Genomic DNA, 17,834 nt, shown 5'->3' on the forward strand with positions numbered 1-17,834 from the left:
GATGTGGGCACCTGGGGCGGGCCCCACAGTCAGCCCGAGCTGCAGTGTCCTCTGAGTGTAGCTGAGGGCGTAGGTGAGGCTGAGGACCCACGGAGTGAGCCCATGTGGCCTGTTCATCTGTTTCCTCCTTCCCCCCAAGTTGGTGGTTGACTCCATTCAATCTACTGTCTGCTTTCTGTTCTTGTTTACAGCATTTAAATTTTTTTCAGTACCTAGAGGATAGACATTGTATTCAGACTGGGAAACTAAGCTTTAAAAGGCATTCATTCCCTCAGATAGCATTTCTAGGTTTTATTCAGTAAGCACAACTATAGAAGGGTTCACAGGGTTTTTTTTTTCCTAGAACAAGTCTTGCAAGTAAATGGTCACATCACTTGGCACAAGGATAACCAAGAGAAGCTTAAAAATATGAAACAAGATCAAGAATGTGATGCACTTGGAAAAAATTTCAATCTGAGCATGAACTTTGTTCCTTTAAGGAAATCAAACAGTGAAGGTGATATAGGTGGATTAATTTTAAAACATCATATAGATTTACTTATTCCAAAAGCAGATTATGGAAAAACAGAACCAGCTGACTTAAATGTATTTGATAAATTGTTTCTCCATACCAAGACTGAGGAAACTGATACTTGGTTAAAATACTATGAATGTGATAAGTATGATAAAGCTAGCTGTAAGAAGTCACAGATTATCATATATCACAGAACCCATTTAGGGGAGAAGCTCTATGAATGCAGTGAATGTAGGAAACGCTTCAGTAAGAAATCAAGTCTCATTAAACATCAGAGCAGACACGTAAGAGAAATAGCCTATGGCTGTGGTAAATGTGGCAGAACCTTTCCCCAGAAGTCACAGTTCATTACACATCACAGAACGCACACAGGAGAGAAACCTTACAGTTGCAGCCAGTGTGGGAAAGCCTTCTCCCAGAAGTCACAGCTGACATCCCATCAGAGGACACATACAGGAGAGAAACCGTATGAATGTGGTGAGTGTGGGAAAGCCTTCTCCCGGAAGTCACACCTCATATCACACTGGAGGACACACACAGGAGAGAAGCCCTATGGATGCACTGAATGTGGAAGAGCCTTTAGTGAAAAGTCAAATCTCATCAATCATCAGAGGACTCACACAGGAGAGAAACCTTTTGAATGCAGAGAATGTGGGAAAGCCTTCAGCAGGAAATCACAGCTCGTCACACATCACAGGACCCACACAGGAACAAAACCGTATGGATGTAGCAATTGTAGAAAAGCCTTCTTTGAGAAATCAGAGCTCATTAGACATCAGACAATTCATACTGGAGAGAAACCCTATGAATGCAGTGAGTGTCAGAAAGCCTTCAGAGAGAGGTCCAGTCTCATTAACCATCAGAGAACACATACAGGAGAGAAGCCTCATGGGTGTGTCCAGTGTGGGAAAGCCTTCTCCCAGAAGTCACACCTCTTATCACATCAGATGACACACACCGGAGAGAAACCCTTTGTATGCACTAAATGTGGGAAGGCCTTCAGTAGGAAATCCCAGCTTGTCAGACATCAGAGAACTCACACAGGTGAAAAACCCTATGAATGCAGTGAATGTGGGAAGGCTTTCAGTGAAAAATTAAGCCTCACTAATCATCAGAGAATTCATACAGGAGAGAAACCCTATGTGTGCAGTGAGTGTGGGAAAGCCTTTTGTCAGAAGTCACATCTCATTTCACATCAGAGGACTCACACAGGAGAGAAACCCTATGAATGCAGTGAGTGTGGGAGAGCCTTTGGCGAGAAGTCAAGTCTGGCAACTCATCAGAGAACACACACGGGAGAAAAACCTTATGAATGCAGGGATTGTGAAAAAGCCTTCTCCCAGAAGTCACAGCTCAACACTCACCAGAGAATTCACACGGGAGAGAAACCTTATGGATGCAGTCTTTGTCAGAAAGCTTTCTTTGAGAAATCAGAACTAATTAGACATCAGAGAACTCATACAGGAGAAAAACCTTATGAGTGCAGTGAATGTAGGAAAGCCTTCAGGGAGAAGTCAAGTCTCATCAATCATCAGAGGACACATACAGGAGAGAAGCCCTTTGAATGCAGCGACTGTGGCAAAGCCTTCTCTCGGAAGTCGCACCTCATACCACATCAGAGAACCCACACAGGAGAGAAACCTTATGGTTGCAGTGAATGTAGGAAGGCCTTCTCTCAGAAGTCACAGCTTGTTAATCATCAGAGAATTCATACCGGAGAGAAACCTTATCAATGTAGTGAATGTGGGAAAGCCTTCTCTCAAAAGTCACAGCTCATTAATCATCGGAGAACTCATACAGTAAAGAAGTCCTAGGAATGGCATTAACACTAGTTTTTGACAGAGATCTTAACTGCATTGTACTTAAGAGGATGCAGTTATGGTAAATCTTCCAGGTAATAGTCGCATCATGTTACATGTCTGAGTCCCCGTTTAGGGAAAGGACTCTAAGTGAGGTTCAGCAGATTAACGTGTTTATTATTACATGTTAAAATGCATAGAGGAGAATGACCCTATGAAATGCAGTGGATTTTAAAAACCTTTCAAACCATACTCAAACCTTACACAGCAGAGAACTAACAGCAAAGAAGAATGCTGTGAATATCAGGAAGGCTTCCAGAGATCAGATCTCATTAGCTGTCAGAAACATCCCCACTGGGAATGAATCCTAGTCCAGTGAGTTAAGGAAAACTTCATGAACACAGCAAGTGAGGTAATATTTTCATCAAGAAATGAAGCTCATTGTACACAAAAAGATGCCCTCAGGAATGAAAATCGATGAAAATACTAAATATGGGACAATCTTCAGCAAGTAACCCCACCATATTGTATTCTGTGGGTAAACCTAACAATTTAAAAACATTAGAAATATGTGCCCCTAAAAATAATGCTATAATGGAAAGCCATGCATTCTTTATAGACATGGGTACCAAAAATACCCAATTCTAAATGATATTTAGGCAGAAGTATGTTTTTAAAAATATGTGACTAAATTGAATCACTGGAATATCTAAATGAGAAATTTCTCAGTGGTATGTAATTGTGGCTTATTTTCCTGTGTCACATAATGTGTTTTGTATTTAGGAATTGTGTATGGTAATGTAATTGGGAGCATGAGAGGCACATGTCTTGTAGTGCCTCTGATGTCTTTTAAGACACACCACATACCACTGGTTTTTCTATTTTAATGTTACTATAAAAATAGTAACTCATACATGTCTTGTTTTTCAGTAAGTAGCATGGGTAGTATCACCACATTTCCTTTTCCTTATGATTTGTTGGTTTATAAAAGGGTCTATTGTTGTTACTGACCTTTCTCTTTAGTAACAAAAGCCAACATTATATAAAGTCTTTTGCATCCCCAGAGTCTGAGAAGCAGTTTATACAAAAACCTGGTTAACAAGTATTCAAGGGCAGAACCGCAGAACAGCACAAGTGACTCGTGAGCAGAGGAGAGAAGGTGTGTGGACTCTGCGCTCACCCTAAACGGTGGGACCCTCTCCTCACAGAGTGCGGTGCCCCCTGGTATCGTAAGTGCCATGTCACCCAAGTACAACTTGTATTTTAACTTACTGTGATGAAATAGCATGGATATTGTGTGCTATTATGTTTTTTGTGTTCTGTAAAATATCTTGTAAAAGAATTAGATGCAGAAACCAGTTATTTGAGAATTTTGTGGTGAGAAGTATATTTTTGACGTATTCAAGGAAGCCTATTTTGCCTTCCTGCAGATTTCTGTGATTAGTGGACAAGTATTAGGAAACAGGTTTTTTATTATTTCATCATTTGAAATATTTGTGTTTCACTGGCCTTTCACCTGTTACATCATGCACACGGGAAAGTTACCATTGCTATAAGTGCGGTTCCTTTTGAAAATGCATGAACTATTCCTGAGCTTATTTAGAATTTTGTAGTAATCTCTCTATAATGTTGCTTGACAAAGTCAACTGTATTTTTTGTGTGATGGTGAAATTCAGAAAAGTCCAGGATTGGCCTTGTTTCCAAACTTGTAAAAATCAGGCCTTCTCTCATGCATAAGTTGTTTTATCAGTGTGGTGTATGGTACCTTTGATTCTAGCAGTATTTTTCCCTCTAATTACCGATTTTACATCATGGTTGGAAAATTGGGACTTTTAATAAATGATAATAATTTTGTGACCCATTGTTCCAGAATTTCAACAGCCAGATTATCCTTTTTTTCCACATGGTAATTTTTAAAAGTCCCATTTCCCAAATTTTTATTCATACTCAAATTTATGGACTTCCTACTTTTCTCCCTAATAACTGAAGGTCATTTTACCAGGTGGGGGAACAAGTAGTTACACTGTGGTGTCTTACTTTGTGGTTTTTTTCCATTTTTTCCTTTCCATCTATCCTGGGTCTCTTTCCTCAGCCTAGAGGTTGATTTGTTAGGTCTTGGATTGAGCTCAGGAGTCTGTTGTCTAAAAACTTTCTAATTTTGCTCACTCCTATTCTAGATTATTCTGTTAACTACTAAGTACTTAAGCTTAGAACTTCCTTTATGAGTTGATGGAACTTCAGCACTAACCTCTTGATTGAATCCCAAGAGCAAATGTGTTTTCTAAGGGTCTGTTGTTAGTCATCAGGAGGGCTGATGTTGGCAGCAGAGGTTTTGTTTATCAAAGTACCTGAGGTGGAGACCCAGGTGTGTTGTGTAGAATTCACTGGGAGCTCTCTCTTCTGAAGGGTCACAAGAGGGCTCTGATTCTGAAATTGGAGATTCTTAGTGTCGTGTTTTAAAATTACCTTGGTAAACCACAAAAAAATGTGTCTCCACATTTCCTGTCATTGAGTCCTACCACAAACTCCACATCAAGAGGAAAGCCACTTTTAAAGTTAGACTGGATTTACTTGCAGTTTCATGAAGCACAATAAATTACAGTGAGATTGAATACATGAGGGGGAGCATCTCCTTTCCTTTCCTCTTTCACCACCCAGTTCCCTCCACTGGCCTGGGGACGATCCTGCAGAGCACAATTTCTGTTGTATCCCTTTTACTAAGTAGTGGATCTTCTGGAGGTCCCATCTGTGAATTTTGAGACCTGTCTCAGGACTGCCTTGTGTTCAGCCTTTCTTTGTGGGCTTTGATATCTTCTGACAGTTATCTGTATGGGTCCATGTGTTCCTGATATTTTGGTTTCAAGAACAGCACTTGTAGAGCCCCGAAATAAAATGAACCTAAAGAATACCAGATTTATCTACCAATACCTGTATTACATAGCAGAATATACATTCATAGACATTTGGATTCGACACTTGAGACCTCAGTCATTTGGTCATTTATTCCAGCAGTATGTGCCCAGGATGTCAATTTCAATGAGTTTGTTAGTCTACAAACATGGTACCAACAAGCTTTCAGATGTTGAGCACCTAGTCCTGGCCTACATGCTGATAAACTAACTCAACCATGACCCTTGCAGCTGTATGCATATTTTTTGCCCCTTTACTTTCATCCTTTTTTAGTCCATTTTCCACACTTATACATAGTAGTTATTTTAAGATGCAATTCTGATTATATACTCCTGTGCTGAAGTGTCGTGTGGCTAATTGTGGACTGAAGATGTAATATCCTGTGGTACATGAGGACTTTTACCCATCATTTCTGAATACTTTATCTTTCCTCTTACACAGTAGTTTTTTGGCTTTCTTGAACTACTCGCAGTTCCTTGAGATTTCTACAATCTCATCGTATGCTTTTTGCAAATCTACTGCCAGTGAAATGCCCTTGTTACTTGTTAATGCCTATTCAGCATATGTGAACGTGTACATGTATTTGTCACTGGTGATATTATCATTGCATGTTTTATCTTTTCCATTAGAAAGCTTCTGGAAAGCTGGGACTATCTTGTTTGTCTGTATAATTTTAGCAACTGAAGCTTTAGTACATAAATGTGGGTGGTGTCAGTGGCTGTGTTTTCTACCACATGGGGAAGTGTAGTCTGCAATGAGAGAGAAGAGTGAAGCCACCATGGAAGCAAAGTCATGAGCACCCTGGCTGCGCCCCAGGATCTGGTTCTTGTCTTGATGTCCGGGTTCATCTCTGCCCTTTTTCCGGCCTTGGTTGTTGGATTGTCCTGTGAGATATCCCAAACATCCTTCTAATAAATCCCCATGTTTGCTTCAGCTGGTTCAAGTTGTGTTTGTTACAACCCAACTAACAGCGAGGTCAGGCCGTGTTGTAAGTTTGGGCTTCTGGAAGCAGATACTGAGATGAAGTTTGGGGTGCAAGATGTTTATTGAGGATCAACATGAAGTGATGGGAGAATAAAAAGGAAAGGATTGGTCAGAGGAAGAAGTGACACTGCACTGCAGGTTGTGGAGACCTTGGCCAGGCCAGCAGGGGTGCTGAAGCAAGCATCACTTGTAAGAGCATCTCACATTTGGCCAGGATGCTCAGGCCCTTACAGCCCTGAGTGGTCAGTCAGCAGAGGCAGGCTGCCCTGGGAAGGGAGTGACCTCAGATGAAGCGGCTCTTTTCCCCCTGAGGCCAACTCTGGACGCACTGGCGAGGGAGGAGGCGTCCCTGCCGCTGAGCAGAAGGTCGTTCCCTGAAGAGGGACCTGGGTGGTGCATCTCCATGACTGCACAGAGCATCCCTTCCCAGTGCTGGGCGTGTCTAAAGAGGGACGAACAAAAGGGAGATCAGGACAAACTACAGCTCTCCTGTTGCAGTTGTTTCCTCTCATCTGTTACCCATTCCAGATTCTCACACAGCTACAACCCATGCTGGCGTCAGCATGAGCCAGGTCCTCGAGAATCTGAGGGGCATCTGAGGCCTGGTCACCGTGCCCTTCTCATATCCCAGCTGCTGAGTTTCTCCAGGTACCTTCACAAGTGGGCAAGGAAGCCCCAAGAAGCCCCTCGGTGGGTCACCCGAGTCCACTCAGACTCCTCTTGGCCCAGCTGTAGCAGCAGCCTGTTCTCCCCATGGTGTGTCACACACCCCTGCAGAGACCACGGCTTCACTCACCTGATGGTCCCTGGGTACAGACACACAGTCCCCAGGTCGGTCATGGGCTTCTTATAATTAAGTGGAAGATGCTCTGTCCCTGTGAAAAGTGTGTCCCTTTTGGGGTTCAAGACCTCTAACTCTGCAGAGCCCGGAGTGGACGGTACTGGAAGCACAAAGGCCCCTGGAGGGTCGTTGGTAGTGGTGGTAGGTGAGGCCTACCCTCACTTCAGCACCCAGACCCATGGGTTCTTCTACTTTGAGGACACAGCACCGTATAAAGGGCTTTTGTCCAGTTCATAGGCTGCACTTTGAATGGTGGCACCCTGTCCTGACAGAATATTGCTTCTGAGCTGGGGCTTCAGCTGTGCTTTCACTAGGCTGTTCCAAAGGTCTCTTGCACAAGCAGCTACAGGTGCACCCAGTGGGTCCTTTTGTGCTGGGCATAGTCTTGCACACCCTTTGGCTGCAAAGTGGGTCCTCTGGTCTGATGCAGCATATGTGGGATCCCATACTGGCTGATCAGACATTTCATAAGCCTCTGGATAGTGGTGCTGGCTGAGGCCCTGTGGGCAGGAAAGAAACCACATACCTGGAGTATGTGTCTCTCCTATGAGAAACACACCAGCCTTTTGAGGGTCAACATAGTCAAGTGCCAGTTGGTCTCCCCAAGGAATGGTGCTGTACTGGGGCTCAGTCTTGTTCTCTTATTTTAGACACTCTGTAGTGGCCAAATCAGCCATGGTGAGAGAGGCTCTGTGCTGTTGGACGGGGTGGACATTCTTGGCAATTAGAGTAACCCTTGCATTGGATCCCTGGACTTTGGTTAAGGGCCACCATGGTGGGGAAGGCCAGATGGATGGCTCTGAAACTTACTCCCCAGATAAGATAGTAAATAAAAACAATACTGGGACTTCCCTGGTGGTGCAGTGGTTAAGAATCCTCCTGCCGACGCAGGGGATACGGGTTTGAGCCCTGGTCCAGGAAGATCCCACATGCCGTATAGCAACTAAGCCCGTGCTCCACAACTACTGAGCCTGCGCTGTAAAGCCCGCGAGCCACAACTACTGAGCCTGTGCTCAGAGTCCGCAAGCCACAAGTACTGAGCACGCGTGCCACAACTACTGAAGCCCACGTGCCTAGAGCCCGTGCTCCACAACAAGATAAGCCACCGCAATGAGAAGCCCGCGTACCGCAACGAAGAGTAGCCCCCACTCACAGCAACTAGAGAAAGCCCACGTGCAGCAACGAAGACCTAACTCAGCCAAAATAAATAAATTTATTATTTTTTAAAAAAAAAACACTACTGCCTTCCAGGTAGGGGCTGAGAGAGAGGGTGGCAGAGATTAGTGCTGTTCTTAAAGACCTGAAGGGTGCCTGGGGGGGTGTCCCTATCATGTTCCTGTTTGGTTCGGTAGCATAGCCCGGGTAGAAGCCCGATGTATCCTAGAGAATGGCTATAGGCTAAACACTAAGCTAGACCATAGCCAAGTCGTGGTCCAACTTGCACACATGGCTTTGTTTCTATAGCAGATTTACGTGCCCTTGGGTACATGGCATGCAGCCTTTGATTTGACAAGAGCACTCTTTTTATCCTGCTCAGGAAAAAGGATCAGAAAATGTTTGCATTACCATGGAGCAGACAGCATTACACATTCACAGTTTTATCCCAGGGCTGTCATAGTATAGTCTGAAGAGATCCAGACTATCTGGACGTGCATAGAACATCAGCGTGCTCCACTGAGGCAGTGAAATCACTCCAGTCAAGCAGGATGCACATGAGGTGGCCAGCAGCCTGGGAACCTGATGCACTACACGCATCCCAGAGGCTGTGCGACACCCTGTGAACGGTTAGCAACTTACCACAAAGGTAGCATAGGACTCACTTTGCTACACACTACTTTATAGATTATTCAGGAAGTTTGGGGAGGCTGGTTTTCTAGTCATTTACACATTTATTGACATCAAGTTACAGGTATTTTCTTACTAATTTTGGAATCTTTGTATCTAGTTATGTTGATTTTTCTTTTTGAAAAATTCCTCTTTTTTTTTTTTTTGGCTGCGTTGGGTCTTTGTTGCTGCACACAGACTTTCTCTAGCTGCGGTGAGCAGGGGCTACTGTTCATTGCGGTGTGTGAAGTTCTCACTGTGGTGGCTTCTTTTGTTGCGGAGCATGAGCTCTAGGCGTGTGGGTTTCAGTAGTTGCGGCACGCGGGCTCAGTAGTTGTGGCTCATGGGCTCTAGAGCACAGGCTCAGTAGTTGTGGCGCACGAGCTTAGTTGCTCTGCGGCATGTGGAATCTTCCTGGACCAGAGATTGAACCTGTGTCCCCTACACTGGCAGGCGGATTCTCAACCACTGCGCCACCAGGGAAGTCCTGAATATTTCATTAACAATATTTGTGAATTCCCTTTTATTCTTGTTCCATCTGGGCAGAAGTTTATTTATTAGCTTTTACAATGAACAAGATTTTGATGTCGTTGATCTGTCAGTACCTTTGTTTCTGTTCAGTTAATTAGCTGAAAGCTGGACATGGTAGAGGCCAATCCTAAGGCAGCAGAAATTCCTTGCATAAGTATTTAAAGAAATATGATTGTTGATCTAGATTTATCACGAGTAATTCACTCACCAATTCCTCCAATTTTGACCCCCAAGAGGGACCAGAAGACACTTCTTTTACCCGGACACTGAGACACTACGGGGAGATGGGAGGCCCAGCATCCTGTAACAATGTGCTTGTTTTCCAAGCCGCCCCCATACCAGCCCTAACCATGCATCTGCTTGCTTTAACGTTATGCCAGGTCTAGAATTTTTGATAAATTGAATCTTATAAAAGAAAATGTGCTTATCGGCTAAGGGTGAAGAGGGAAGATGCTGCCGCTGAAGTGAGACCCCTGCTATCAGAGGGGAACGTAGGATTCTGCGAGGGAGCAGTCCTGGTAGCAGAATTTAGTTTTGAGAAGCCAGGTGGGCATGGTTACTGTGTCACCAAACATAAGTCAATGTACCCGACAGCACAGTGAGGCCAAACAATAACAAAACGTCAGAATTTGGAGCAGAGGAAGGTTTATTGCAGGGCCAAGCAAGGCGATGGGTGGCTCATGCCTTAAAAACCCTGAACTCCTGGAAAGCTCTCCCCAAAGCCCTTTTACAGGAAAGGTGAGGGAGGGGCCTGGGTAGCTGTTGCAGACGTCTTGGTGTCAGACCCTTTGTTCTTGAGGTCAGGTCACCGTCAGGTCATGATGTTCCGGTAAACTTCTAACAAAACAGAAGCTAGCTAGTCTCTGTTCTGTTTCTAAGCCTCCTGGCGGCTTTTAACCCTTAACAAATCCCATGAGCAAAGCAACATCATTATCCCTCGTTTACTTGTTCAAAGTCCCAAGGCTTGACTTTCGCCCCCAAGGCCCAGGTCCTGCCTGTGAGCAAAGGGTCCCTGCACGGGCTGGTCACCCTGCCCTGGCGTGCTCGTCCAGCACCCGGTCTGGGTCCTCCCGCCGGTACCCAGGCCTGGCTGAAGAGGCAGATCTCAGCTGGTGGCGCCCTCAGGGCCAGGTCCCCAGACCCTGCCCAGCCATCATCACCGAGGGAGCCAGGCTCCCAGGACCCAGCTGGCCCTCAGCTCACCCACCAGCCCCAAGGCTGGAGGACCCGGAGAGCCCTGGGGAGAAGGCTGCAATCCACCTCTCACCGCACTCTCTGACCCATGACCCCTGCGCGTCTGACTGTTGGCCCAGTGGGACCTCGAGCCGCCAGGCTGACGGTCCCGAGCTAAGGGTCTCTCCGTTACGGTCATTCGCTAATGGCTGCTCCCCCACCCCGCCCCTCTTATAACTGCAGTGGGTTCAGGCCATGATGGTAGTCAGAATTGCTGGACCTATAGAGACCTTTGGAAGTGGTTAACTGATCATGGGATCTTAAGGTCCAAAATAAAGGGACAGCTTATGAAGGTCTTATCTTTGTAATAAAAAGTGTAGAAGCTGGATATCCTTGAGGATAGACCCTGTCACTGGGTCACAAGTACATACTGTAAAACTTAGGAACCGTCCACAGGCCATTTTACTGACTGTTTCTGTGTAAGCAGATAAATGTTAATACTGGTGGACTTACCCGTGATCACCATCCCATTATTACACTATCTTTGCTTAAAATGGGTCGTTGGATCTGCACAAGATGAGTCACCCTGTCCCGTTTTCTTTCTCTGCCTCTTCTCGGCATCAGTGTGAAACACAAAACCCCACATGCTTGATGTCCACGAGCAAAGTGCCGAGCTCAACCACATGGCCTTTCCCTCATATTTCCTTGTCCCTGCTGTCCCAGTTTTGTTCCTGTTGGGATTCTAACAACCAGCTGAGTCAGTTACTTCTACCAAGCAATTGGTCCATATCCACGTTCCCAGCCACCCCTCCTCCTCCATGAAGCACGGTTCCAAGGGTCCTGCTCACAGCTTTGACCACTGGGAAGTTTTCCCTTAAAACTCTCCTTTAGGGTCTTCACAGAATGGGGGCTGCACATCAGTGGTCCCTTCAGATGGTGCTGATGCATCTGTGAGCCAGGCCTGAGTTGTCTCCTCCTCGGCCAGTGGCCATAGGGAGCCCCCCCACGAGGGACACAGGGGTCTGGACTCCCCATTTAAACCTTTTACTTTTGGACTTTCCAGGGCCCGGTCCCAAATAAATCATTTCCACAAAACGATGAATTGCAGCAGCAGTCCACGAACCCGATAATCCACCTGAGGATGGCCGTCACTGGTCAATGACTGCACAGCAGTGAGGCTTGGTGTCATTAGAGCATGCCGGCGTGGCATGCCGGAATCTGTTTCTCCAAGGCAGAGTCGTTCTCTGCCACAGAAGTCATGGCCTTGCTACTGAATCCGAGGGCTTTGTAGCTCTATTGGAGACTGAAGAAGACTCCTCACAGCATCCCATCTGCCTCGGGTCCTAACACAGCAAGAGCTGCGGCATCATGTGGCTTCATCTGGAGGATGAGGCCCTGGGCCTTGCTGCCGAGCTCTTGCTCTGGGCTCCGCTCAAAACTGGAAGCATTCCAAGATACCCACAAATTATTCACATAGAATTTCCAAGCGTGTCCCCAACTGCCTTCCACATTCAAAGTGTTGTGGTGTGGGATGTGAGTTTTAGTACCTCATCCCTTACTTTAGAGGGCTGTCCCAGCATTGCTGGTTCACTAAACTTCTAAAAACGTCACTGATATCAGGCTCCTAAGTCTTTGGGGGCTTTACCTCCCACCTTTTGGGGCATGTGTGCATTATCAGGGCATCTTGGGTACTTGCTACCTCTTATAAAACACGATAGATCTGTCCTCCACAGGGCCCAGGCTCTGATCAATTGCTGCTTTCTACGGGGTTAGACCTGCTATTTTAAAGATTGTCCCTTTAACAAATTTTAGTGTATCCATCTTCATTCTTTCTTCAGAACCTCATTTTTAAAATAAATTTTATTGATAAAGTGTACCTATTTTAATGTAGAGTTCAAGTTCCATGTTTTTTTGTTCTTTTTTTGCTGCACCACGCGGCATGCAGGATCTTAGTTCCCCGACCAGGGATCAAACCCGGGCCCCTTGCAGTGGGAGTGCAGAGTTCCAACCACTTGACCACCAGGGAAGTCCCAAGTTCCATGCATTTTGATAAATATCTGTGCCTGTATAACCACCACTCCCACCAAGATGTAGAACATTTCCATCACTCAAAACGTTCCCTTATGCCTCTTCCCAGTCAGATCTCACTCCCACCGCTGACCCCAACGATTGATCTCTCATCCAACGCTGTAGATTACTTCTGTCTTTTCTAGAATTTCATATGAATGGAACTATACAATAAGTAAGCCTTTGTGTCATCCTGATGTTTTTGAAATTTGTGCATGGTGCTGTGTGTATTGGTAGTCTGTTTTTTTTTTGTTTGTTTTTTGTTTTTTGCGGTACGCGGGCCTCTCACTGTTGTGGCCTCTCTCGTTGCGGAGCACAGGTTCCGGACACGCAGGCTCAGAGACCATGGCTCACGGGCCCAGCCGCTCTGCGGCATGTGGGATCTTCCCCGACCGGGGCACGAACCCGCGTCCCCTGCATCGGCAGGCGGACTCTCAACCACTGCGCCACCAGGGAAGCCCCGGTAGTCTGTTTTTTAATTGCTGAGTAGTCCACTGTATGGTTATGCCAGTTTGTCCATCCATTCACCTATTGATGGACATTTGGATTGTCTCATGTTTTTAGAAGAAACAATTAAGCTGAGAATGGCCAGACATAAAAGACTCCAGTACAGTGTTGGCAGTGATGTGAGGAACCAGAACGCTCATACATCGCTGGTGGGAACGTAAAACAATGTACAACCACTGTGGAAAAGAGTTGGGCAGTTTCTTAAAAAGTTTAATGTGTACTGACCACAGGATTCAGCAGTATATGCCCAAGGAAAATGAAAACATGCGTCCATAAAAACGTGTACACCGTGCTCATAAGGTTTGGTTTGTCTCTTGCTTCTGATCCCTGCTGCTGAAACTATGGCCATAGAACAGGAAAAAGTTAGTCAATAAAAGGAGAAACCTGAGGGGGATATACTTATATTCTTATTCTTAAAAAATATGTTCAAAAATTAGCTTCATGTGACAGAGTCTGGGAGCCCGTTTGAACAGAAGACTTCTGGTTTGTCCCTATGTGATCTCTGGGCCACTGAAGAAATTTGATTTAAAAATTAAGAGCAGGATGTTTTATTCAATACATGTTTTGGGGACCTACAACCAAACATTTTGGACAAAACAATAACACAGCATCCCTACATCACACTAAAAAATAGAAATTCCAAAAGGGATAATTTTATAATTGCAATATAAGAAACAATAAAAGCATCATATACAATTATATGAATACTTTTAATATCATGGATGAAAAAGATTCTTCAAACATATATTGAGATCAACTATAAAGCATAGAATTCACCTCATAAATTTAATGTTATAGATTATAAAATTGTCTTGTTACTTGCCTATAGTTTTATTTTTAACATTTAAGTCTTTTATCTATTTGACTAACCTATGATAAATTGATACAATGCAAGCATGCACATTTACAAAGATACTTACTGAATATATTCAGTTATGCAAAAAATATTTTATGAGCCTATACATACCATGTGCTACCTATCATGTACCACAGTTCTAGGCAATGAGGTAAAGGTCCAAATAGGTTTCTGTTCTCAGGAGCTTATATTCTAATGAGGGGAGGTAGACAATAATCATTAAAAAATTTTTAAAAGAAGAAGATATCTAGTAAAGATAAATACTATGATAAAAACAAAACAGGCCAATATGATGTAGAATAACTTGAGTGTGAGAGAAGCTGCAATTGGATGGAGTAGTTCTGAAAGGACTTTGTGAGAAGATAATTTGAGTGGAGACCCTACAGAGTGCTGTAGGCAGAGGAAAGAGTAATCAGTGAGAATTTTTAGTACGTTTGTGAAAGAGAAGGAAAAACAGCAAAAAATATATAGTATAATCACATCTAAATAGGTGTGTGTACTGTTTCTGTACATGAACATACGTTGGGACTTTTTAGAATTTTTGTTTCCTGTTTCTCATACCTCTTCCATTTTCTTGCTTTTCTTTGGGTTACTTGAACATTTTCTAGAATTCTATTTTTAATCATTCAAAGTATTTTTGAGTGTGTCTCTATGTATTTTGTGTGTGTGTGTGTGTGTGTGTGTGTGTGTGGTTTCACTAGGTATTACAATATACACACCCTACTTAACACAGTCTACGGGTATTGACATTTTACCATTTTGACTGACGTGCAGAAACCTTACCTCCATTTAAGTCCCTTTACCCTCCCCATGCATTAATATAACTGTCTTAAGTTCCACATCAGATGGTATTATAATTTTTTGTTTCAACCATCAAATGTGATTTTGAAAACTCATGAGAAGGACAGTCCATTATGTTTACCCTTATTTCCACTGTTGTTTTTTCTTTTGTTACCAGTTCCTTTATAATTGTAGAACCTCTTTAGCCAGTCTTTTACAGTTAGGCCTTCTGGTGACAAATTCCTAGCTTTCCTTCATCTGAAAGTCTTCATCATCTGGACGTCTATATTTTCCCTTCATTTCTGAAGAGCATTTTTGCTAGATAGAGAATTAGGGGTTTACAGTTTTGTTTTTTTCTTCAGCATTTGAAAAATGTTGTGCCATCTCTTTCTGGCCACCATGGTTTCAGATGAGAAATCCACCGTCATTCAGTTGTCCCCTTATATGGAATGCATTGTTTCTGTCTTCAGATTGAATAGTCACAACTGAATTTCTAGTGAATTTGCATAGGGAATTAGGCAAGATGATTCTAAAATTTACCCAGAGAGGCAAACTCATAACACTAACCTAGAAAAATTAGAAAAGAGAAAAAGAGGGTACATGCCCTCCCAGAAAGCTATAGTAATTAAAACCATATGATATGTACAGGAATAGAAGAACAGATCAGTGGAACAAAACAGAGGAAAGAGACCCAGATATAAGGGGATTTAGTATTAGAAGAGTATAGGGTGTATTTTAAAATTTGGTATGTGGATACCCTTTCTAAATGAGAGAAATTCAAAAGTCAGAAGGGAAAAGACTGATAGATTTGACTGCATAAAAATTTCAAATTACTGCATGTACACACACACACACAACCCCAAAGGGAATATACAAGTAATGACTTTTGAGAATATGCTGTATCTGAAACATACATGTGAAAGTTATAAAATCCCACCACACTAAGAACTCCTACAAATCAATAATAAAAACACAGGGATCCTAATGGAAAAACAGGCAAAGGACATGAACAGGTATTTCACACAAGATAAATAAGACCTAGTCAATAAACAGAATTGTTTAGTATCGCAAAAAGTACATTAAAGCAAGATATTTTCACTCACCATGCAACAATATTAAATTTTGGTGCTGTCCATTTGTCATTCATTGAGCCCTCTGTGGCAAGCAATGTGCTAGCTATGGGTGTATCTCATAGTGCTTATAAGCTAGTGAGGAAGATAATTACTAACAAATAATCATAAATACACATAAATAATTACAAATACAATTGCAAATTATTGTAAATGATAAAGAGAATAAGTATAGGATTCAAGGAGAGTTTACAGTCAAAGGAACCTTACTCGGAGATCACACTGGGATCAGAGAACACTTCTCTGAGTAAGAGTTGCTTGAGCTGAAATATGAAGGATAAACTGAAATGTACTAATTATGTTATTGTATGAAGGGATAGATAACCTTTTCAGGGTTAGAGAAAATTAACATGCTCAAAGGTCCTGCGATGTATGGTATATAGGGAAAGAAGGTTAGCACAGTCAGAGAGGAGGGAAATACCATAAGAAGAGCTTGACAAGACAGGGGTAAGATCATGCTGAGTACTGAGGACCATGTTAGGGACTTTTTCCTTTACTTCAGACCAATCAAAAGCCATCGTATTATATTAAGCAGAGGAATATATTTGGAATTGCTTTTATAAACGTGAGGCTGACTTCTGTATAAAGAAAAGATTTGGAGGAATTTGATGTGAAGTTATAGCAAGATTGCAGGTGAGAAATAATATTTTGGACAAGATTAGTAGTTAAGGTTAAACACGGACACGCTGATCTCAACATGTCCCGAATGAATCCATTTCTTCTATCCTCAACTTGTCTTATCCTGTGTTTTATCGTCATAGTGAAATACGATGATTAACCAAAATATCTGGGCAAGTTGTATAAGTGGAAGTTGAAGTCATGAGAGTGGATAACAGTGGTAGAAGTGGTTTTAAAGAATGTACTTCTGGAAGCATTTCACCCAAGCAAGAAACCTAGTTCCTCCATGTATCCAATTCATTACCAGGTCCTTTACATTCTTCTTTTAAATTGTTTCCTGAATCAGTCTTCCGTAGCCCCAGTTCCCGGGCCCCAGGATACAGAAGCACTGCCTTCAGTGGCCTTCCTGGCTCAAGTCCTTCTTCCTGTTGGTTCACCCTTACCACTCTGCACCACACTGCACATGAGACGTCACAGCCTCTTTAAAACTCTTCATTGTCTTGTCACTTCACAGCATGAACATTCCTTCACAAGGATGCTTACTTTTTCAGTCTCTTCCTTTCAAGCCACCTCTCCTTTGACCTCTTTTCACCAGGCCAGTGAATTTCTTTTTTCCTTTTTTCTCTTCCAGCTTTTATACTGGACTGTAACCAAGCAGGACCCCATGGGGCCTTCCCAGGACAGACTCTCCCCGCCCCACCTCATTCTCCACCTGCCTCTTATTTGTAGAAAAACTTTAGCCTCCTAGGCCTTCCCCAAGTTCCAAAGAACAAATTTAATCAGAGAAGTGAGAAAATGCAGAAAGAAAGGAAAATAGTCAAGCAAGACAAAATAATAATAGTTTAGCTATTCAACAAAGTCAAGGAACTTTAGTTCCTCCTCAAGGGCTGTAGATACTATTCTGAGCCGTGTCCTTTGAGCTGTTTTGCAGCTCTGAAACCCCTACCAGCTGGGAGAAGTAAACTGTAGGCTGCCCACCGTAGACCGAAGAACAGATGGAACCAGAAGGTCAATGATGTTGACTCCTGATGACCTCCCCACCAACCAATCAGAAGAAGGTCCAAGAGCCAATCACACACCCCACAACCCCCCCTCCCTCATCCCGTCTTTAAAAACCTTTCCCTGAAAGCCTTCTGGGAGTTCAGGCCTTTTAAGCACTAGTTCCCTGGACTCCTTCTTGGCGCCTGCAATAAACGCTGCACTTTCCTTCATCACAACCCAGTGTCAGTAGATCGGCTTTACTGCGGGCAGGTGAGTGGACACAAGGTTTGTTTGATAACACATTTTCCTTTGTTGTCTC

At 43.4% G+C, this 17,834-nt stretch overlaps 1 protein-coding gene across 6 annotated transcripts in view; it reads left to right on the plus strand.

The window, feature by feature from the left end:
• LOC132532100 (zinc finger protein 26) overlaps positions 1 to 6,152 on the plus strand; it is a 68,579-nt gene extending 62,427 nt beyond the window's left edge. For 4 of the 6 annotated variants that reach the window (XM_060170276.1, XM_060170277.1, XM_060170275.1 and 1 more), the window contains one exon: positions 344 to 6,152. In XM_060170276.1, coding sequence (XP_060026259.1) covers positions 344 to 2,328 — 1,985 coding nt within the window. In that variant the 3' untranslated portion in view covers positions 2,329 to 6,152. The remainder of the gene's footprint in view (positions 1 to 343) is intronic. The other 2 variants (XR_009544323.1, XM_060170280.1) reach the window with 2 other exon arrangements.
• Positions 6,153 to 17,834: the final 11,682 nt, after the last annotated feature.

The sequence above is a fragment of the Lagenorhynchus albirostris genome, chromosome 14, assembly GCF_949774975.1.
Source record: "Lagenorhynchus albirostris chromosome 14, mLagAlb1.1, whole genome shotgun sequence".
Classification (NCBI taxonomy): domain Eukaryota; kingdom Metazoa; phylum Chordata; class Mammalia; order Artiodactyla; family Delphinidae; genus Lagenorhynchus; species Lagenorhynchus albirostris.